This window comes from Mesoplodon densirostris, chromosome 4, assembly GCF_025265405.1.
Source record: "Mesoplodon densirostris isolate mMesDen1 chromosome 4, mMesDen1 primary haplotype, whole genome shotgun sequence".
Lineage (NCBI taxonomy): Eukaryota > Metazoa > Chordata > Mammalia > Artiodactyla > Ziphiidae > Mesoplodon > Mesoplodon densirostris.
Window position 1 is genome coordinate 33,606,308 of NC_082664.1, and position 23,787 is coordinate 33,630,094.

Genomic DNA, 23,787 nt, shown 5'->3' on the forward strand with positions numbered 1-23,787 from the left:
TGGCCCAGCTCTCAGCATAGAGATCCGTGGTGCAGCTCTTCTCAGGGCTAAGCTGATAATCTCTGGATGTTGACAATCAATGTATTTGTATTTGGGTTCTGTTTGTGGTTCATCCCATTCCCCAAGACAGGCTTTAGGAGCCATCTTATCTGCCATATCCTTGCTAGCAAGTGTGTTTTCTCTCCCTGACCTTGATTGAGCTGAAAGTACAGGTTTGAGTTCTAGGTCTAGGTCAAAGACCTACCTGCTGTCTTCTGTCTTCCCTATGCAGGGCATCTAGGTGTGAAGGCAGTTAGAAGAGTGGGAGAGAGGATTCCGACCTGAGGCGAGGCTTCCCCAAGAAGTCACAGGACTTCTCAGAGTGGACGCAGATTTTGCCTTTGATTTGAATGGCCCCATACACCCCAGCCTCCAATAGACAGTCAGAAAATCCTCTTCTGGATGGATCATACTGTGGAAGAGGGAGATGTCAATCGTGCTCCTCCAGACCACGCCCATGGTCACAGAGCAAGCACCCCCTTCCCATCCCACAGCAGAATCCCTGCAGTGGAAAGACAGGCCAGGCTCACATCCCTTAGACAGCCCTAGAGTACCATATCTAGGGCAAGAGAGATTCCCAGAAAATGCTTCTTGACAATCAGTGAGCTTTGTCTTTTGTCCAATGAGCAAGGTGTGGAAAGGTGTCCAAAAAGTGCCCAAAAGGTCTCACACACACACACACACACACACACACACACACACCACAAATGCACAGCAAGTGCTGTGCCCAAACAAAGCACCTTAGATCAGCCTACCACTTAATAGATAACAAAGCTGAGCCTGTCTTCAGAATGGAACAGGAACATCAGAGGCTCTGATGAGACTTTTTAGGCTATTGTTTGTTAGCACCTTTTTGCCCTTTAGAGAGCATTTAGGTCCCAGGCCAAAAAAGAAGAAAGAAAAAAAGAGAGAGAAAGAGGAAAAGAAAAGAAAAAACCCCACAAAAATAAAACAAAAAAAAAAAACAAAAGAAAAAGCAGAAAATAACAATTAGGGCTCACTATTAGGACCCGTTGACACCACTGTGGTTCCATGAAGGAACAGGAGAAGCCACACAGGGAGACCCAGGCCCACATGGCAACTTCGCCAAAGACAATGGACCTGAGCCAGCCTCAGGCCAGTCTCTGGAAGGAAGTGATTTTCAAGAAAACTTTGCTTCCCTGTATGATTGGTTTTATTAAAAGACACTGTGCTTTGTTGAGATACCCAGAGATGAACAGAAAGCTCCATTATCATGTCCACCAGACCCTTGGTAATCAGCATTTAAGCCAGCTTTGGTACGCATCACTGCTATATGATAGAAGTCCAAAGATGATTTAGAATTGATGATTTACATCATTTTTACCACATTTTTCAGGAGTGCATCATCTGTAAATACTACATTCTATTGTGATTAATACATATTTATTTTACTTCCCACCACCGAAGCCCTGTGAGATAAAGAATGAGAAAGATAATAGGATTCTGCCTTCTTTCCTTCCCTTCTCTCTCTCTCTCTCTCTGGTTTCCCTACCTCGTAAATACTTTCCTTTTAAGATTTTCTTTCTGAGGCCCACATAAGAAGTGGGAATAGACACAAGGAAGGGAAACAAACCCCTAGATAGATACTGTTGACATATTTCCTGTTGTAGAAGAGCCCTGGGTCACCCCCGATGGGCCAGCAGTTCACCTACTGCCCAAAGAAATGCCAATTACCATGTGACACCCAATGGAATGTGCTGCCCAACTCACTTCCTACTAACCATCAGCCGGATCGAAAAGGACTCCTCCCCACCATCAGCCCCCTTTTCTCTTCCCATTTCCCTCCTGTCCTCCTGGATCCCTTCCTTTGCCAACTTTTCCTTGCTTCCTGGCTCCCTTTCCCTCTCACCTGTAAGGACAACTTTGACCAAGGAGATAAGAAAATCTAAGACCATTTTTGACACAAGAGCAATACAATCCACCAAGTCCTATCAAAAGCCACCATGGCAGCACTGAGCTGCATGTGCCAGGAGTGATGGGGAATGATTTTAAAGGCTGGGCTCCGGGTGACCAACCAATCTACCGACCCAGTCGACACTCTCTTTCTTGTTGTCCCTACAGGAAAACCATAAGGGTTAAAATAGTAGATGAGGAGGAATACGAAAGGCAAGAGAATTTCTTCATTGTCCTTGGTGAACCGAAATGGATGGAACGTGGACTATCAGGTGTGAGATTCTTAAAAACAAAACAAAACAAAATAAAACGACAAAAAGAAAGAAAAATTTAAAGTTGAAAAGCAGCAACAACAAAAAGAAGCTATGTTTTTTCCTCCCCCCTTTTCTTTCCTTTTCCTCCTTCCTTTTGACCAATGGACTTTTTTAAATTCTTTTCCCTCCTGTATTCTCACTCTTACCTGTTTTGGTATCATCTCTGCCTTCTTAGCCATAGCTTATTTCCACGTCCTCCTTTTTCACCTTTTGGACACACTGCAGCCTCAGCCCCTCATGACCCTGATGAGTTACTTCTGCCTTGTGCTCCAATTATCCGATTACCAATGTCCCCTGCACTCCCCATCCTCACAGCCCCCCACCATACACAGAGTCACCTGTAAATGTGCGAACTCCTTGGTGGGTGGGGAGGAGAAGATAAAGAAAGGAATGTAATGTGATGCATGCCTCTGCCCTTTCCCTGCCCTGTTCCCCTTCCACCCCTCACTCTCTAGCCTGGATTGAATGGGGGAGGGTCTGGGATGGGGACTGGAGCCCGTCTTGTCATGATGCTTTGGGTCTTCTGCTGCATCTCCCAACCTCCGTTGAGTGCTTGGCAGGTTATTCACTTGCAGAGTGGCCCATGGGCCCCTTTGTCCTTCATGGAGGTAAGTGTTTTATCGGGCTATTTCACAGTTGGGTAGAGCAAAAGATGGAAAGGTATACCAATTGTCAGAGGCCACGCTTCTGAGAGCTCTCTGAGAGAAAGCTGCCTTCTGAGCTAGTCGTGCAATCTGGAATCCTGAGCTGTTCATCCTTCCCTTGACATCCCACCCCATCCCACTCTACCTCTGTTCTAGCCCAAGGTAGGGTACTTTATTCAGACTACTTGAGGATAATGCAGTCCCAAAAGCAGAAAATTGAGTCTGCAAAAGGAAAGTGGTTAACTCCAGGTATGGAAATCTCCTTAGCTGGAGGGTCCTGGAAAAAGATTGACATTGGGCAGGCCCAGAGTATGGTCTTACAGGTTTTCCAATGGAAGGGACTCCAATAGAAGGGCTTGCTTGTTGTTGATCTCTGAGAAACAGGGGTTGGATGGTTCACAGAAGTCTGCCTTGGCTTGACATCTGCAAATGAGCATATCACCCAGGTCTTGAGATAACCCTCATCCCACACCAGAGACGTGGCCTCCTCTCCTCCTTTCCTCAGGCCCTGCATCTTGGGATACCTGCCTAAGGGACTGATTACATTGCAACCAAGGTAGTAGTAAGGAAAGATTTCTTCCCTTGAAGAAAATGATTAGGAGCTACGACTTTGAAAGTGTTGGAGGAATATATGTGGGTAAGAGTCCTCTTGGGAAATACCAAGGGGAGGTCGTTCACGCTCCCCTTCAGGAGAGATGTGCTGCTGGAGCCCCATGAAGGATAGAACGGTGAGACCGACTTGTTTGTCAAAAAAGTGATGATTCTGCACTACTTCATAGTCGCGTGACAAAGAGCAGCATGAAGCCTTTCACTCAAGGACAAATCTAAGAGATTCGGCGACTATGCTCCCAAAGGCTCGTGCCCAGGTCTTCTTCTCAGACACAAGTGATTGCTCAGTTCTCCTTGTCTTCTGGGGACTCTCTCTGCAGACCTGACCGGTTCTGTGCCCACACTGGTTTTACACCTGGTGTTGGAGAGGCAGAAGCCCTCTCTGCCTTCCATTGTTCGTCCTCTTGTTGGCCACCTAATAAGATGTTGCCATGAGTCTGATTGCCAAAGAGTGCTGGAAGAAAAGAGAAAATCTCCAGTTCCCTTGCTTCCCAGATTGTGTTCCCGCCACCCAGAATATTTTCAGAAATTGTCTCAACACCTGCCCTACTTCATTCTCATCTCCCTTGTGCATTTAATGCACATCTTCATGATTGGATGGACGTAGCAGACACCTAAGGCCATTGTAAACTAGCGTCATCAATTTCCACAGTCCCAGCTACTTACGTGCAAATGAAAGCAGGACAAAGGATCGCACAGGGTAGCTGAAAAGAAGGCAGTCTTCTCCAGGCAAGAAGAATGGGTTGGAAGTCCATCCATGACTTTATTCTACCAGTAAAGAGACTCTTCTTTTCTGCCTCCCCAATAAACCCCATTCAACAGCTGGACAGAGAGTGACCTAAGATAAACCTTGCAGTCTTCAAGAGACTTGACCAAACATGAATGCCTATGGCTACTCCTCATTTGAGGACCCCTTTTTACTGCATAGGATTTTCTGTCCAAGGAGATGTCAGCAGAGTCCTGGTGGAGCCCAGTCCTGGGGGAGGGAGTAGGTGAGAAGATAAGGATTTTATTGAGCTATCGGTGTGATATGCCTCCAGATCTTCCCAGTGACCAAGATGCCAAGATGGAAGGTACCAATAGGAAAGGTGTCAGTCTTCTGTCAGTTTCTATTGTCTACAGGGTTCATTTTCAGTTTCTTCAGATCTTCTCATATTTTGGCATTAGAGCACAAGTTGAAAGGTCATAAAACTTGATTGTCTAGATTCAGAGTCAAATGAAACCCCATCCTGATTTCCAGAATGTCCTGCTGTTCTCAGAGTGAGAAACAACACAGCAGAAATTGCTTTTCATTATCACTGCTACATGGAAGAGTCTTAGGCATTCAGAACAGCATGGTATAGTGTGTGCATGGTCAAAATGACAATCGCATTACAAAAAAAAAGTAAAGGACTATATTTGAAATAGGAAATTCTATTCTTGGCAAACAAAACAGACTTCAGAGGTGAGATTAAATGCTCTGGACAAGTTGGGGGAGGGAATAGGGAGGATGAATAGGAAACACAGTTGCCTTGCAATAGAGGAAGCCCTGGGGTCTAGCAGTGGACAGTTGAGAGCAGCTCTGAGCAGCATGGTCAAGGCTGTCAGGCCTGGGTCTGGACATTGGAAGCCTCAGGTGGGAAAGGAAAGCTCTCTCCACCAGGAATGAGGCCTGTTTGCTCCCCCTCTTACCACATCCATGGGCTCACCCTAACGAGCGGCCCAAATGCTTCCAAATACTCCGAGCTATGCTGTTTTCTGCTTGTCCCTGGGATGTCTGAGCAGGGATAAATGACTCTCACCTGACCCTGGGGATCAATGCAGGGGAAAGTTCAGCTCCAGCTTCTCTCATCAGCAACAGCAGGAAAAACACCCTGGAGATATCAGGTCACTCAGAGTTGGTCTACCTGGATCTCACTGACCCATCCGTAACTACTAAGTGGAAAGTCTCAGATTCGTGTAGACATGACCAGCAAATGGTGCAGGTCAGCTGACTTAAAGCCCTCTCATAGTGCTAAAGATGATCCTGGTGTTGGGAGGGATGTCTGAGTAAAAACCAGGGCAGCAGGGATCTTTCTGGAAGAGCTGCCCCTTGTCTGGCCTCCCTGGATACATTAATGTGTTTGGATCTCTAGTTTCCACTGGAACCTGGAGGGCAGGAGGGGTTCTTCTGTCCAGATCCATAGAAGGAGCAGAATGAACAAGCTCTCTTGCTATCTATCTATCATCTATCTATCTATCTATCTATCTATCTATCTATCTATCTATCATCTATCTATCTATCTATCATCTATCTATTATCTATCTATCATCTATCTATCTATCTATCTATCTGTCTGTCTGTCTGTCTATCTATCTATCTATCTATCATCTTAGTGTAGTAAGGAGATCCATTGATCCATTACCCCTTGGAATTCCATATGGGAGAAACCAGAAAAAGTCAACTGCTGTTCTCCCTGCTTATGTACCATAAAGATTCTGGATCCATATGTGTTTTCAGTGGCTGTGAATATGGGATTACACACCTGAGTGGCATTCTTAGAGATTTTTAGAAAAAACCATCTACAGACACTTTCCCCCACCCCCTGCCCCACTCCTTCCTCAGCAACCTCCCTCAGTCGCCAGCTGCACCAGGAGTATGTAACAGGACGTTCCCAGGCTTTTATTTGACAAGAGCCAGGGAGTGAGGTGCCATACTAAGACACCATCACGGTGAAAATGTGGTATGTTACAAGAATTTTTTAATTTTTGGATCTTGAAATCTAAGAGAGTTTGGCACAAGTGAAAACGCAGGGGCTAGGGATGACCTGTGCTGGGTACATCTTTAACCAAACCATGGTTCCCAGGCCATGCAGGGACCTTGCATTTGTCATCTCCATCTACCAGTAGCTTTCAGTATGACAGTCTCCCTGGTCCAGAATATCTGGACTCTGACTTAGCCTGTCCTTTCTGAAACAAAACACCATCCAGAGATGCAGCTCCACAGGATCTATGAAAAATACAATTGCCAAAATAGGTGACCAACAGTAAATCTCTAGTGAGCATCTACTAATTACAATGACTTTGCAATTGACTTTGCAGTGACTTTGTAGGCACAGGTGATACAAAATGGGAGGAGTCCATGGCCTCCAACCTCCAGGCTATCTCTCTAAAATAACACACTATTCAAGGAAAACATTTTGCAAGACTTACCTTTTCACAAGGTCATTCTTTTAGGGGTACTCAAAGCTGGGTCAGGGTTGCAACCTATACAGTTTTCAAGATAACTGGATTCTCACTCCTTTACAGAATGGATGTGATAACCTGATCCCTTAGAAGACCACAAATGACCAACTCTGTCTCTTCTCCACCCACTTGGTTTCCCCATCCTCATTCCTCTATCCCTGGCCCTCAGAGTTGCAGGGAAGGTGTGGGGAAAATTTGCAGCTACAGGCCTCTGGTGCTCAGCAGTCTCTCCAGTAGTTCACACCCCTTGCTGCGGTTGCTGCTGCTGCGCATGCTCCAATTGCTGCCTTTTGCATGTGGCTGCAGAGTTCTCATCTACTAAGCTCAGTGCTTTCCTTGTGCTACTGCAACCACAAAGCCTGGGGACACTTTTAAGATGGGACCTTAATGCTCTTTCCTTTTCTTTCTTCCCCTGTCTGGTACCCATTTGCAAACAGCGCTCCTGTTGTCTCCAGGTAAGGGGAGTCTTCCCCCCTTTTTCTGGTTCTTGCCAGTGCCATTATTTAGTTTAAGACCAATGTCCTTTGATTTATTTACTAGGAACTGTGGGCCCAACTTAACCTAACAAGCTCTCCTAAGGACTTGGAGATATTTCCCTACCTGAATTAATTGTGAGGAGGTAGACAATTCCTTGAGCACCATTTTAGAGGATGTGGGTAAAGGCATAGCTGGTCCTCTCTGAGACCAGGAAGAGAATTGAAACTTACCAAAGAAATGGTGGGTCATAGACTTCTCCTGAGTCTTAATTCCTCTGTCATCTCATGTTGTGGGGCAAGAGAGGATGAGAGTCAGAGCTGACTCTCCTAATAGGATCATGATGGGATGAGAAAGAAAATACTTTGATCTTGAGGGGTCCAGGGAGAAATAATCAGGAGCTGCTGTGAGAACATGAAAAGCAATTTTTAAGGAATCTGGTATTTTATTGATCCTGAAGATCTTCCATTTCATCACAGCAGAGACCTAAATTTCTAGAACTTTGGTTCATTTGTCATTGATCCTTGAAGTCACATGTGCCATGAGCAACAAGAAGAATTATAATATTATGGCGGGGGGTGGGTGGGCAATGATCTGATTGTATATAGAAATTCGGGGGAGTTTATGTTGGAGATATTCTCACGCAGAGTCTAGAGCCTGTTGTAGGAAACACATCTACTTTGAAAGTATGCTTGCATCAGTGGAATCAAATCATAGACAATGTCCAACTTTGTGAGCAGTTAGGAAAGCATTTCCAGCATATCGGCAATACTGTAACTCTTGGTGCAGGCAGAGTGAGCTATACAAGATATCTCAACATATGTTAAAATAACATTTTATACTTCATCAGTCCTTTGAATGTATAAAAATTTTAAGGTCATTTGAGAGGCAAACCATCTTACAGAATTCATTGGTACTCAGTCACCATAGGCTGTACGCTGAGTTTCAGGAAGGGGCAGTGTACATAGTAAGGACATTTACTTCCTTGGAGTATCAAACCAAAATAAAAGATATATGTAGGTAAACCCCTACATTTTCCCTTTATGGAAAAAAATTACTCCAGCTTCCCCGGCCTCTTGCTTCCTCTTATATCAATAGGATAATGACTATCTCTGACCTCATATATTCCACTCTTCTCCCAGGGTTTCAATGTCAGAGCATTTGGTGTTCTCCACTTCACTTATCTTCTCGCCTGAGGAGGCATTTGGGCTTTTTTGTTCCAACGCTTGCCTCTACCTCCCCACCAGCCACACACATATGCACATACCAAAGGTTGTGATTTAATTTAAGCTTCATTATACTTTTAACATATTGGCACAGATACCAGTAGAAGCTAAAACAGGAAAAGAAGGTGTCATTTCCTAGATCTTTCAATCTGTAAACCTGCAATTTAGGAGCCCTTGGTTAGACTTTAAATTCACTGGAAATCTCAACTCCTTGTTTGGATTTTCCCAGGTGGCCAAGCAAAAATGATGCACAATGCTTGGTGATGAAAGATGGAGAGAAAATATGTTCAATCTGAACTACATCACCAAGCTCAGGGACCTGGGAGTTAGAGCACTGGCTGCATCGCCCCATTTCTTTCTGAGGATGTCTGTAGAACATTCATGCCAATCTATTCCAGTCTTACCTGGCAAGCTCTTTTCTCTTCCAATATCTGTTTAATCTTCCATCCTATTAATAGTCTCATTCTCTCTTTTTCCCCTTCCTCCTCCTTCTCCTAGACCTGAGAGTTTGTTTAGTCAGTCAGTCTGAGTATCAAGATCACCTGTCATTTATTCTCTACACTTGAAATTCGGAGGAGTTACATAAACAAGTGATCAGAATAATTATGGTCTTTTAGGTTTGAGACTTATGACTCTCTCAAGAAATTAACTATTTGAATGTAAAGGAATGATAATTACAGAAGTAGAAAAAGGCAGGAATTAATACCAAATCCAGATACTAAATCAGAGTTGATTTAAGGGCATGTGAATCAATCAATTAACAGATACATATATACATAGAGAGAGCGAGAGTGTACCTCTGTGGGGTACTGTGGGGCTGTGGGAGATCGAAAGATAGAGGATTGGTTGTTTGTCAAAGTGATTTCTGCAGAGAGCTAGAAGGAAAAACTGACTGTCACCACAGGGGTATACAGGTCAGTAGCTAGATCAATATCCTGCCAGATGGATATATTGCTAGACTGATAGCTAGACAAGGGGTTAGACAGGTACATTTATAAGTCACTGGAGAGCTCATTACATTGGTATAAAGTTCTTGTGGCACATGTAAAATATGACAAGGGAGAATTGGGGAGAGAGGAGTGGAATAATACTCTCACTACTAGGATAGGCACTGTGATATGGTGCCAAAAGCTACAAGTAGAGGAAAAGAGTACCCATGTTTTTAAAGAATCTACATATACATCTTTTTCCAAAGACTTTTATTCAGAGTGGCTTGCAGTCTGGCTTCTAGGATCACTGACTTCATAGCCAGACTTATATTCAGAATTATATAAGAGGCTCATATGGATTAAATGAAGTCAGGCTGCTAGGGGGTGTCTGCATAGAAATGTACAGGAGGACATTGTTCGTTGAGAAATAATTGTTTTCTAAAGTGGTCACCAACACCAAAGGGAGGACAGCACCACGGACAGCTCCCCAACGTTTTGGGATTGCCTTCTGTGTTTGGTGCCAGAAGCACTGAGTAAAACAGCCAGCTCAGGAATCCTCCGCATACCCTCTTACCAGTTTCATTCAAGACAACTAAGAAATTCTTATATAAAACAGACTCTCTGCTTGGCTTATAATCTTTCCAGTGAATTCTTTTCCTTGCAACCTCGAGAACTCAAGTCTCACCCCTCCCCATGCTTCACAAATTCCCAAGATAAAAAGAAGACCTTCTTGGCCTCTGACCCATTTTGTCCTTGAGATGATTCAAGGACTAGAGAATTCCCCCAGGAGATTCACTGTGTGGAATGAAAGCAATTAAAGAGCCAACTAAAAGAATTAATTGCATGTAAGAATGTGGACTCGGCTGGAAAGATGTTTAAACAAGCTCTGAAAGAAACAGGATGCCAAGAGCAATTTTCTAATCAAAGGGGAATACAAAGACAATCTCTATTCCACTCTAATCTAGAAAACGCGTCTTCATGGTGAAGTGGTCTTAAAATGGACTCACCAGCTGAAGTGCAAAAAATTTCTAACTGTTCAGCATGAGAAGGGACCACCGGTAAATTAGTTAAGATGCTGAGGGGTGACAGAGAATGCCTCAAAAGGAAATAGAGGAAGAGCTTTCTTTTGTTTTGTTTTTGAACAAGTATTTGTGTTTCAGAAGAAATGTGCCTGGTTCCTTAGAAATCCTGGGGACCTTTCATTTGGAAATCATGAAGTTTGGGGGGAAATCTTCCAAGTTTCTCATGGGGAGGATAATAGTCAGTAGTATGAAATGTAGATATTCCTGGAAATATCCCTTCTTCCTCCTTTATAGAGGAGAACACTCCCAAGAGTGTTAGAGACAGATGTTAATGGGAACCAGTGGACATTCCCTTTGGGTGAAAATGTGCTTCTGACCCCCAAGAACTCTTACATGAAGTAGTTGACCAGTCATGCCCAACAGTTCAAAATTGTTAAAGGTCAAGAGATTTGGCTTTTGTTCCCAGCTCTTCAATATCTCACCAAATGTCTTGGGACTTCACTTGATGCTATTTCTCAGAAGATCCTTGGGTCAGATTGCCCACCCAGGTATAAAATTAAAAGAGGAATGTTTAGCCCAGGCCTGCAAGGAACACTCTCATGGTCTGATGATCATAAAGTGTTTAGCACCTTATAGAAAAAGGCACTAAAAAGTACACAAAATCCTCATCCTCAAAAGCTATTTGCTGTATGCCCACTGCCCATGCCTAATACCCTGAGCTTTAGACTTCCAGGGAATGGCAAATGAGCTAAATCTAGTCTGATTTTGCTTTGTTGCAGAGGTGACAGACAGGAAGCTGACTGTGGAGGAAGAGGAAGCCAAGAGGATAGCAGAAATGGGAAAGCCAATATTGGGTGAACACCCCAAACTAGAGGTCATCATCGAAGAGTCCTATGAGTTCAAGGTCAGGCCATAAGTGAGATGTAATTGAATAATAAAGTAATGAGGTGGGAGGTAGAAGACCTGGAGTCTTGTTCCAATGTCACCACTGAATACGTGAAGTTGAAACTGAACAACTCACTTACCCCAGTCTCAGTTTTCCCATTTGTAAAGCGGAGCAAACAGTGCTGGCCATTTGTATCTTAGGAATATTGTGAGGAAACATAACATAGCCTATGGAATAAATGAGCTATAAAGCTCCTAAATGTATCATCACTATTTAATTGTATTTTTAAAGCAAATATACTAAAATTCACTACCCCAGGCTAGGTTTACTGACATCATTAGTGTTATTCTCTGTTATATTGCTCTAAATATCCAATGTCAGCAGTCACAACTGAAGAAAAGGACAATAGAAGGATGATGCCAGAAGATATCCCCTAAGGCCATTCCATGCATAACTTTCAGAACTCACATGGAGCCCCCTGGAGTACAGGGTATCTTTCATTCCCGTGAAGTGCCAGACTCTACAATGGTTCTGAGCATTCTTTCGAGCATTCTAACCTCATGGTTCCAAGTTTTAATCTTCCTGACAGACTACCGTGGACAAGCTGATCAGGAAGACAAACCTGGCCTTGGTTGTGGGAACCCATTCCTGGAGGGACCAGTTCATGGAGGCCATCACTGTCAGTGCAGGTAAGAGGGTCTCATGATGAGCACAGGCAGCTCCAGGGAAGCAAGAACACAGCCATGTCAACAACTCACCAGTCTCTGGGAGGGCCCTGTGGCCAGTCTTCCCAGCTCTAACCCTAGACGTTTGCCTTTTCACTGAGTCACTTTGGAAGAGAACTATGGGGTAACTAGAAGAGCATGGCTATCTCTGGTTTCAAACCCTGGTTCTACTGTGTGAACTGGGACAAACTATCCTCTCTGTGCTTTGATTTCCTCATCCAAAAAGGGAACTATTGCTACCTTTCTCAGCAAAGAGAGTAGAAAGCTACACAGTCTGGTACTGAACAGGAGCTTAAGAAATTCTGTTTTTCATCATTCCGTCCTCTTATTAATTTGGTCTTCCTTTTCTGTAAAATGCAGGATTATTCTGATTTAGAGATGTGGGGGTCTGAGGTTTGTAAAAACTTTGCATTGACGGACAAACCCCCACCCTGGATGATTTCAGACCTCTCCTCGGCAGTTAGTGACAGGTTTCCTCAGTGGGGACCCACAGCACAGCTAGCATCCCAGAGGCCTGCACGCGGGTTGGCATGGGGATGGGAGGGGTCTTGCCACCACACACATTATTGCCTCTTAGCACCACGGAGGCCTCCTGCACTGCCCCGCACTCCCGGCCTTGTCTCTTTTCATGAAGCTTTGTTGTCATAGCAACCCACGGGGTCACATCCCTGAGGTCCCAGCACCAGAGCCAAAGTACAGCCAGGAAGAGAGGGCCACTGCTGCTGGCTTTGCTGCCCCTCTTTTCCTATCACCTGCTTCAGATACTCCCAGTCCCCCCTCTGATGACCTTTCTTTGCCCCTATAGAGACAATAAGCGGAATATCAGCCACATAATCCAACTCCCTCCTTTTTCAAATGAGGGAGCCGAGATTCAGAAACCAAAGATGATTTACCCCAGGTTCCAGGTTCTCTTCATAGCAAAGCTGCAATTGGAACCCAAGTGTCCTGACTCCTGCTTCCACCGGTTATGTCAAAACATGACAGAGGTTGCCTTTGACAGGGGGCCAGCACATCCCCTCCTCCTGGACTGCTGAATGAGCAACTCTGCCCACATTTCCTGGCAAGGACAAACCAGGCCCATCCCTGCTCCATCCCACGGGATATTTGGAGGATGGCACTGTCTCCCCGGGATGCCCACATGATCTGGAATGAAAGCTGTCCTCCTGGGGATGGATAATGACCAGAACCACGAGGTTATTGCAGCAGTCACGTCAGGAAGATTAGAGGGGAGCCCCACAGGTGTCCCGTGAAGAGTGGAAACAGCTGATTTCGCTTTCCTTCACCGAGGCAACCCCGTGCCTGCTCCACCCTCCTCCGTCCCTCCCCCACTGCCCTGTACCTCTCAGGTTCCCACATCCTTTCTCTTCATCTCTTTCTCTTCCCTTTCCTACTCCCCTGTCCTCTCTCACCCACTCTCCCTGGGTGCCCTGCATTCAAATTGACCACTGGGGCACCCCAACTCGTTTTCAATTTCCTGCCCGTTTTCTGGTGCCTGCACCAGCTGCCCAGGAGAGAGCTGGAGTCTCCGTGTAGCCAGTGATGCTCATGATGTGGGTTGGACTTGACTTTCTCATGAATGGGGATCTGACCCCGCTGTCCTTTCCCGGGCCTGTTTGTCTTGCCTGCAGCAGGGGACGAGGATGAGGATGAGTCAGGTGAGGAGAGGCTGCCCTCCTGCTTTGACTACGTCATGCACTTCCTAACGGTCTTCTGGAAGGTGCTGTTTGCCTGCGTGCCCCCCACAGAGTACTGCCATGGCTGGGCCTGCTTTGTCGTCTCCATTCTCATCATCGGTATGCTCACAGCCATCATCGGGGACCTGGCCTCCCACTTCGGCTGCACCATTGGCCTCAAGGACTCGGTCACGGCTGTTGTTTTTGTGGCGTTTGGCACCTCTGTGCCAGGTGAGAGTGAGGGGTGCTTGGATTTGCAAAGAGGATATTACCTGGTTCAAGTGACCCCTACACACTTTGCCTCATTATCTTTCTTACCATCTCAGATCTGAGCTTAACAGAGCCTCTGCCCCTAAGGTGCACAGAAGTCGGTCAAAGGGGTCACTGCCACTGTTAAGAATGATAGCTAACATTTCTTGAGCACTTTTGATGCGTCAGGAAGTATGTTTGCTAAGCAGCTCACCTGTTTTAGCCCCATAATGCTCACCTAAACCTTATTCAATAAGGAGAGTTATTATCCTCATGTGTCAAGTGGGGCCCCAGAGGTTAAGTTACCTGCTCAAGTTAAGTGGCCAATTTCTTAACCTCCACATCAGATGAATAGGCCATTTCCCTCTGGCTGCAGGTTAGCCTGCTTGAAGATGTGCTGGAGAAATGCCCACCAGCCTCCTCTGCTTAGGACACCTGTGAGTACAAAGTGTCTCCCGGCAGGATAGGTGAAGGAAGCTTCACAAGCTCTTGTCCTTTCATATGATGAATTACATATTCTTTTTTTTCTTATAAACACCTAAAGATGAAGAGGAACAGGCATGCCTTTATTTATTCATTAGACAAATGTTTACTGAGCCTGATACAGCCTTGTGCTGGTTGCTGGGACAATAAGGGGAAACAAGACAGACATGCTTCCCTTTCCACGTGGAGTTTATAAATCTCCATGTGTGATTTATTTCTGTGCTCCAGGGCCTCAAGGGACTGGAGCTATCAGAGGGGAAGGAGCAGATATGGGTAAAAGGAACAGATGTGGGAAGAAGCTGCAGAGAATCAGAGGTTAAAAAACATTTAAAAAGCAAGGTCACAGGCAAGAAAAGGCAAGAGGTTTTCTCTGGGAGAAAATTGGCAACCAGGAGACAAGCCAGGACAAGCCGGGCAAGGGAGTGTTTGGGGCATATCCAAGTCCTTGCAATGCGTCCAGAGAACAGCTGGCAGCATTAGGGGCTTGAAGGTTATCCTGTGGTCCACTCAGCTGATGTGTGGCTTTGGCTGAAGCTCCTTGGATGTAGGGTGACGCTATGGAAAGGGCTCTTAACATGAGGGTTTTCAGGTCAAATTTCCTGATCACTTACCTTGAGTAGATTCCCTGAACCTTATTTTTCCTAACTTGTCAAATAAAAGGGTGGCTGGCCATCCTTCCAGTGCTTACAATTCATGCTGACATCTAAAGTCAAACAGCCTGCAAGGCCCTGTGCTCTGTATATTAACTGCAAAGGCAGAGCCCCATCTTCCTTGAGTCCACAGCTCCCCTTGTATCTCCCCCTCATGGTTCCCCAGCATGCCCTCTGTCCCCATAAATCCAGCACCTAGCACAATGCTAAGCCCATGGGCTCAATCACAGTCTGTTACGTAAGTAAATGCCCCGTGTGACAGGTGCAATCAGGCACTTAACCGTAAGAAGCTTCCCTGGATGTCAAAGTTCCCTGGGGAGATTTTATGGGAAAGCAAACTCCCCTTACTGAAAAAGTAGTCAAAAGAGGGCCTCCCTGGTGGCGCAAGTGGTTGAGAGTCCGCCTGCCGATGCAGGGGATACGGGTTCGTGCCCCGGTCTGGGAGGATCCCATATGCCGCGGAGCGGCTGGGCCCGTGAGCCATGGCCGCTGAGCCTGCGCGTCCGGAGCCTGCGCGTCCGGAGCCTGTGCTCCGCAACGGGGGAGGCCACAACAGTGAGAGGCCCGCATACCGCAAAAAAAAAAAAAAAAAAAAAGTAGTCAAAAGAGAACAATACACCCATTCAGTAAATACCAGGACCAGAAAAAAAAAACTTGGAAACCTTTCAGATGCAGGCAGATGAGGAACGGGTAGCCCACAGAAGCAAGGTGACCCATCCAAGGCCACCCAGCTTATTAATGGCAGAGCTGGGGGGTAGCCCCCAACCCCCGACCTGTCATTCCCAGGCTCAGCCCGATGGCCCCAGCTGCCTTACTGGACACACCCAAAGGTAGGCCCTCCACGCCTCAGCCTCCCACCAGCTCTTGTTTGTCTCTGCCTCTTTCCAGATACGTTTGCCAGCAAAGCAGCCGCCATCCAGGACGTGTACGCAGATGCCTCCATTGGCAATGTCACGGGCAGCAACGCCGTCAACGTCTTCCTGGGCATTGGCCTGGCCTGGTCCGTGGCCGCCATCTACTGGGCCCTGCAGGGACAGGAGTTCCACGTGTCAGCGGGCACGCTGGCCTTCTCTGTCACCCTCTTCACCATCTTTGCGTTTGTGTGCATCAGCGTGCTCTTGTACCGCCGGCGGCCCCACCTGGGCGGGGAGCTGGGCGGCCCTCGTGGCTGCAAGCTGGCCACGACCTGGCTCTTTGTGATCCTGTGGCTTCTCTACATACTCTTTGCCTCGCTGGAAGCCTACTGCTACATCAAGGGGTTCTGAGCCACAGCAGCCCTGGAGAGGCAACATCAGGACCCGAGCCCCAGGAACTTCACCCGACTAGGCCCTGGCAGTGAACTGAAAGGGCGGAGTCTTAATCAATCCAACAGAATGGAGGAAGTACCCATTTTACAAAGTATTTAATTCAGTACAAACCAACAACAGACAAATCCAACTCCAGCCCATCTTCCCGCGATGTCCCTGACCCATCACATAGTCAGACCCTTTCGCCACCTTCTCTACCACCTTCTTCTGATTATTCCTTTGCTTCTACTTTCCTTGGGGGCAGGGTTTCTCCTGTCTGTCCAATTTGATACATCACTGTTCTCTCACTCCACTGACGAGGCTCGAAAATGAGTCCTATCCACGTGGCTGGCTTGGGGTTCTCTTTTCATTGCCATCATTATCTCGTGGTGGCTTTCATTTTCCCATCAGGTTTTGCTCATCATTTGTTTGTTCATCTTGTCTTTTCTCTCTGAGGTTAGTGACAACGGTGCTGTGAAGGAACTCAAGGTCTGAGCCGATGGGTAGAAGCATGAACTTTCAGACACACCCTCTCCCACTTGCACTGGGTAACAGCTGTCTCTTGCTCCATCGAGGTCCTTCCCCCTCCTTTTATTCTCTTCATTCTTGAATGGACTGGTGGCATTTGGGTGGCAGTAAGTTTGCACACCCAGGCAGTGCGCTAAAGAACTGGGGCTGTGGCTGGAGTACAGCTTTCTATCAAGCTTCTGTCGAAATCCAGTGTAAAACAAGAGGTCATTTTTCTCTTCCCTGCCCGAGCCTTTCAAATTCTGTCTCGCTGTGTCAATGTCTATGTCTGTATGTTTACCCTTCTGCAGGAAGACCCACGAAGCAGGAGATAGGGGGCAAAAATAGGAACGGAATATGATGACATAGGGTAGCTAGGGAAACAGAAGGGCTATATGCCTTCTAGAACATCTTTGGCTTCGTATCTGAGGCAAGAGAGATGCCATGTCCACCTAGCGAGATCTTTTTTTTTTTTTTTTTTTTTTTTTTGCGGTACGCGGGCCTCTCACTGTTGTGGCCTCTCCCGTTGCGGAGCACAGGCTCCGGACGCGCAGGCTCAGTGGCCATGGCCCACGGGCCCAGCCGCTCCGCGGCATATGGGATCCTCCCAGACCGGGGCACGAACCCGTATCCCCTGCATCGGCAGGCGGACTCTCAACCACTTGCGCCACCAGGGAGGCCCCACCTAGCGAGATCTTTAAGGGAAAAGATTATCTGTAAAATGTCAGTGCTTCTGAGAAATGTCAGCTTTACCGCACCCTCGCTTCCTCATGCACCACCCTAAGAGGTCTGACTGTGTCTCTTGATTTAATGCAAAAACTTAGAGTTTTATAAGAAAACGAGGGCCTCCTTCCACCTCTCCTGGACTCTCCGGTCACATTTGAAAGCATTTTCACAAGACAGGAACTGGAATTCCTCATCTCTCCCACATTTCTGCTTGTTTTTAAACCTCTTGAAGCTCTTTTTCCAGCCTGTGGGCTATTTCTTGCCCCAGTAGGAGGAATCTAAGCTGCCATAATCCCATGGAGCCTGGGTTTATAGAGAGATTGGCGTGCCCTACAGACCTTTTCCCAACAAATTTTGAAAGGACCTGGCTTTAAAACACACACACACACACACACACACACACACACACACATACATACATGCGTGCACACACACACACAAATAACCACACATATGAAATCACCAAAAGACTGCCCACAGATCTTTAGGCTTTCTGCATTGACATAAATACATTTTTTAAGGGAAAAGAAGAAATTAAAAAACACCTGTTTAATTTTAAACACATTTTTAAAGAAAAAATAGCTGAAAAAGAAACAGTGTTCATGTCATAAGCTATGTTGACAGTTGCCAGTGGAAATGTTGGGTTGGTTTAAAAAAAAATAAAAGCTATACTTATATCTCTCTAAAGACAGCTTGCTTCTCCCCATGTTGCCTCAGGAAAAGGTCTAGGGGGTCACCTTGGGTTCCTTCTGGAGCTGAAGTGGTTGAGGTGAAAGTGTCATCTCCTATTTGTGTCTCCTATTTGTATCTGTCATCTCCTCAGATGCCAATGTGCCAGACCCAGGATTTTTAAAGCAAAAAATGCTTCAGGACAATGCCACCTGTCAAAGTCTGGACTTTAAGACGCTGGAGGACGTAAGAGGTGGAGCTGTGATGATTAAAGGGGAAAGAGCTTTTTGTATTAGAAAGGCCTGGTAGGGCAGGATTCCAGCTGGACAAACAGCGCCCTGTATTAATTACCAAGAGGCACATTCATTCATTCATTTATTCATGACTCTCTCAACAAATGTATTTTGAGCACCCTGTGTGCCTTGAGTTACATTCTGGTGCTACCATGAAGAGTAAGATAGAGTTCCTCACCTCAAGAAACTCACAGTCCAGAGAGGCAGGTAGAACTTCTTTTAACCAAGGCTCTTTTGGTTACAAGAAGCAGAAACCCATTAAGCTAGTTCAAGAAATGAAGGGGGCGGGGGCGATACTGCGAAGGCCTGGTGGGGGGTTCTTGTGGAACCCAAGGCAGGAGCACAGCAGCACACAGAGGCCTAAAAGCCCTCAGGAACCAAGGCCACGTTCCACCTCCCCGAAACCGTGAGGTGTCCCCCGTCCTTCCTCCTTCTGCCTGTCAGGCCTATCCACTTCCTCCCCCTCCCAACGTGCTCTTGCTTTGTTTGTCTTGCACGTGGCTGGCACTGCCACCAGCCCTGACACTCTACCATGACCTCACAGCTCTGTTCCCCACAACGAACTAGAACGTCCCTTTTAAAATCTGAGTGTGGGTTCAATGGAGAAAATGTGGCCAATTTTCCATCCCCAAAGGGCCAGTCCCCAAAGGCAGAACCCTTGTAGAAGACTGTGTCAAAGGGGTTGGGGTGCTGTGGCCTGATTACTTTGTGTCATGTGTCCACTCCTGGTCCAAACAACTCAGGTAAGGAGAGGAGGGTGGTGACCACGTTGTATGTACTGTCACCCTTTCCAAAAGCTAAGTGATGGGAAGAAGCCTACAAAACACATGAGCCATCAAGGTGTGAAGAAAAATAACAGTTCTATGCCATGAGTGGTCAAAGAATGGCATAGACAGGGCACCACAGGGACATGACAGGAAGAAACACTGACTCAGCCTGCAAGAATTGAAGAAGGCTTCACAGAGAATGGAACAGTTAGTTAGGATCTTGAAGGAAGAATAAGTAGTGATTTAACTTGGTGAGGGGGCTTGGTGGTGAAGAACATTCAAGAAGAAACGGCATGCTCGAAGGCACAGGGGTGAATCAGGGGCTGGTGGGGTCATGGGTTAACAAGAGTTGTCATGGCTAGAGGGTAGCATTCAAAAGGACACAAAACAACACCAAAAAAGCAGTCCGGGAGAAGGACTTGGCTGGAAGACTCTTTCAATTTTTTGCCAGCCACAAAGTTGATAATGAAAAATGCCCTTCAGCCGATGAAATGGTAGATGCAGAATCATGAAATCAATTCCTCCCCATATCTCCCCTTTTGTGAGTCATTTCTGGGTTATCCAGATGTTAGGCTTTGCAAGAGAGAAGCTGGGATGAACCACAGAGAATGAGGAGGAGGAATCTGAGGACCTGGTACTAGTCAAGATGCCACCACTGACTAGTTCTGTGGACTTGAGCCAGTCCACCTCCTCTCAGCTTCCTGAACTACAAATAAGGTTTTAATAGATGGCCTCTGAAGCCATTACTTCTACTTTTAACACTGAGATTCTAGAATATATATACAAGAGCAGTGTGTGTGTGTGTGTGTGTGTGTGTGTGTGTGTGTGTGTGTGTGTGATCAAACTGCCTGTCAACCTCATCTGACAGAGCATAGCAGATGTCCATTTGCAATCCCTTGGCTCCACGGCCTGTCTATTAGTGTGAAAAAGACATAGCAAGCCGTTGTGCACATGTCATTTTCAGCATTTTTTCCTGGCGGAGCCGCAGCATTCCCATCCCCTTGACTCATTTATTACTTAGAGTAATGTTAGCTGCTATAATAAAGAAACCCCAGTATGTCGGGGCTGAGCAAAATGAAAGTGCATTTCTCACTCACGTAATAATCCAGTGAGAATGGTCCCAGTCAGCAGGTGGTTTTCTTCTGCACGAGGCAGCAGACTTGTCAGTGTTTTAAAACAAACATTTTGTGTAAAAATCTGGATTTGGGCTTCTCTGGCCACACTGCGTGGGCATTCCCTCACGGCAACACTCCAATGGAGCTGATCAGTGGTCACCCCATGTAGACAGGCTTTATGTTCTCGGTTCACCAGAGTCCCTACCCAGCCTGCCACTTTCATGCACAGGACCTCCTGGTCCCTGGAGCCATTTATGCATGTGACACTTGCTATGGGGTCAAGGTCTGGGTTTTGCATTCTGGCCTTCCACGTGTTGGTGCTAACCTCCAGTATTCTGTGAGGTTTGAATCCAAGTTATACCATTTTTACCTTTCGTGGGATTTTTAAACAAGTGACTTTAACCTCCCTTAGCCTCAGTTTCTCCAATCCAGACATACAGTTGTTGCAAAGGTTAAATGAATGATTTTTCAAGGCAGTTACCATAGTGCCCTATACCTAGCATGTACCCTGGAAATATTCCTTTCATCTCACATTAATGGTTTGTGGTAAAATCCCTTACAGCTGGTGCCATCAGGGCCTGACATGTTCTAGGGGACTGTCAGTGTTCGGGGTGTGGGGGGGTGATGGATGGCCTCAGGCCACTTCATCCTACATACCGTCCCCCTATATGTTGGTCCAGGCAGGCTGCATGGAAGTGGAGAAAAGCTCTCCATGGTCTTGCTTCTGTAGCAGGAGTAGGTCTCTAGCTCCTCAGCCTGCATGGGACACAGAGGTTAAGATTTAGAGGGATGGCCAAGGGGCACCAAGACCCCCAGGTCAGGCAAGCCCCTTGACACATTGGAGAAGTGGGGCAGATATGTTTGGCATCAAAGAAAGAGTGATAAAGAAAGGGACAACAGCCCATACAGAGTCTTTCATGCTAATAGTAAAGTGGGTCATGGTGGACAGAAATACCTGAGGGCTTGCAGAAGGAGGTGAAGCCTTGGGAGAAGCCATGTAGTCTGGCCAAGGTCATCCTGCAAGTCAGTGGCAGAGCTGGACTTAACTACATAGGTCTACTAGATTTCAAAGTCACTGCTTATTATCTGCATATGCACCTGTTGGGTGTGTAAGACAAGCATTGTTTACTTTCATAGTGTTGAAGAAGAAAGTTAGGAGCATAAATAGGATGACTTGTCTTGGTTTCTCCAGGACTTTCCTGGGTTTAGCACTGAAATTCACATATTTTAGGAAACCCCTCAGTCCTGGGAAATAGGGATGGTTGGTCACCAAAAAATATTACAACTGTCTTACAGAGTAAGACTTAGTACAGAATTGCTACTACTAGTTAATGGTAGTCCCTGCACACACACCGTCTACTATGTCATGCTGTAATCTTTTCCCAAACATTCCATGTCCCATTACTCTCAGCTAGCGCTTCAGCTGGATGAAGTTCTTTACCTGGCGTGAATACTCAAATCTCCATCCCACAGAATTTGAATTCTTGGTGCATTGCTCCAGTTTTTCATTGATCAGTACCCTCTGGAAATGGAGTATGAAAAGGCACCCCCAGTGAATCCCAAGGTTCCAAACATAGCCCTTCTTACTCTCATTGTGTAGCAGCCCAGTTCCCCCTAAGTAACTGGGATAATCACCCCGTCCAGCTCAGTGATCTCTTCTGCCTGTTAGCTTCTTGGCATAAATAATCCGAAATGGCTAAAGAGTAGGTTCAGCTTCTAAATCATCAGAACCATAACTGTGTTCCCTGGTGGAGGCATTTCTCCATTAGGCATTAGGACCTCCAGACCTACTGAGCCCAAGGTTGTAGGGACCAAAAGTAAAATTCTTCAAGAGGGTGATTGGGCATGATGATGAGAGGGGTCACCCCACCTCCACTCCTTGATCCTCAGACCTATGCATCCTGTCTAGAAGGAGTCAGCACTGTATACTGGCCCCCAATTTAAAGCATACACTGCATTCAACCTCACAAGGTATTATCTCCTAGCTGGTGCTATAATTGAGCCTGCAACAGGTCATTCCAATATTATGTCAAGACAGCCACCTTTGAGTGATAAGAAATGTGCTAAGACTAGTGCCTCTGATGAAAGGCTGTGTTAAAAAGATATCATGGCACTAGATAAGGCACTCTGAGTCCATGAAAGATGTTAGCAGAAACACTATAGCCAAATCTCTTAAGTTTGTTTTCTATATGTCTGTGAGTCTATTTCTGTTTTGTAAATAAGTTCATTTGTATCATTTTTTAAGATTCCACACATAAGTGACAGCATATGATATTCATCTTTGTCTGACTTACCGCACTTAGTAGGATAATCTCTAGGTCCATCCATGTTGCTGCAAATGGCATTATTTCATTCTTTTTTATGGCTGAGTAATATTCCATTGTGTATACCTACCACGTCATCTCTACCCATTCATCTGTCGATGGATACTTAGGTTGCTTCCATGTCTTGGCTATTGTAAATAGTGCTGCTATGAACATATGGGTTCGTGTGTCTATTCAAATTATAGTTTTGTCCAGACATATGCCCAGGAGCGGGATCGCTGGATCATACGATAACTCTATCTTCAGTTTTTTAAGGAATTGCCATACTGTTCTCCATAGTGGCTGCACCAATTTAATTCCCACTAACAGGGTAGGAGGGTTCCCTTTTCTCCACACCCTCTCCAGCATTTATTATTCGTAGACTTTTTGATGGTGGCCATTCTGATCAGTGTGAGGTAATACCTCATTGTAGTTTTAAAATATCAAACAAACAAAATCTTTTCACCAACTCAAGGATTTTCATTGACCACTCCCCAGTGACAAATTAAGAAAAGATGCTAAAATAGTGACTGCAATTTTCACCGTTTTCCTCCTGAAAGCTCAGGGACATAGCTAAGGTACGATCAGGGTGGTTTAGGAGAATTCAGGAGGAAGCACCAAGAGTCAGACTGGGTGAGCCAAGTTTAGAAGGACAAGACAAAATTAGCTGTACAAGGAAGACAGGTGAAGACACACATCCCAGGCAGTTTGGCAATGCTGTATGGAGAAGTGATGGAGAGAAGACAGTGGCTTATTTGTGGAGACCTGGGTTCAAGTTCTGCTGTCATATCACTGGCAGAGTGACCCTGGCTATGTCACCTAAGGTGCTGAAGTCTCATGTCTTTCAGTCCATTACATAATTAAGGTACTTTTACCTCCTCTAGAGTTTGGGGGATTAAAATATATAACTGATATAATTTATGCAACTCACTGCCTAGTAGATTTCTCATTATTTATGTTATTATTGATATTGTTGCCCCAGGAGAAAGCATGAGAAGTGAAGGCGCTGAACAGCATGGGGCATGGAGTGGTGTAACGTACATGATTGAAGAGTGGACTGAATGTGAAAGCAGCAGGGCT

At 45.9% G+C, this 23,787-nt stretch overlaps 1 protein-coding gene across 8 annotated transcripts in view; it reads left to right on the forward strand.

Annotated features, from left to right (window-relative positions):
- Positions 1 to 16,306, forward strand: part of SLC8A3 (solute carrier family 8 member A3) — a 126,882-nt gene extending 110,576 nt beyond the window's left edge. The window contains exons 2-7 of one of the 8 annotated variants that reach the window (XM_060098028.1): positions 2,122 to 2,227; positions 8,341 to 8,349; positions 11,157 to 11,279; positions 11,851 to 11,950; positions 13,615 to 13,890; positions 15,930 to 16,306. In XM_060098028.1, the coding sequence (XP_059954011.1) occupies positions 2,122 to 2,227; positions 8,341 to 8,349; positions 11,157 to 11,279; positions 11,851 to 11,950; positions 13,615 to 13,890; positions 15,930 to 16,306 (991 nt within the window). Of the gene's footprint in view, positions 1 to 2,121; positions 2,228 to 7,161; positions 7,189 to 8,340; positions 8,350 to 11,154; positions 11,280 to 11,850; positions 11,951 to 13,614; positions 13,891 to 15,929 lie in introns of all 8 variants that reach the window. The other 7 variants (XM_060098024.1, XM_060098023.1, XM_060098029.1 and 4 more) reach the window with 7 other exon arrangements.
- Positions 16,307 to 23,787: the final 7,481 nt, after the last annotated feature.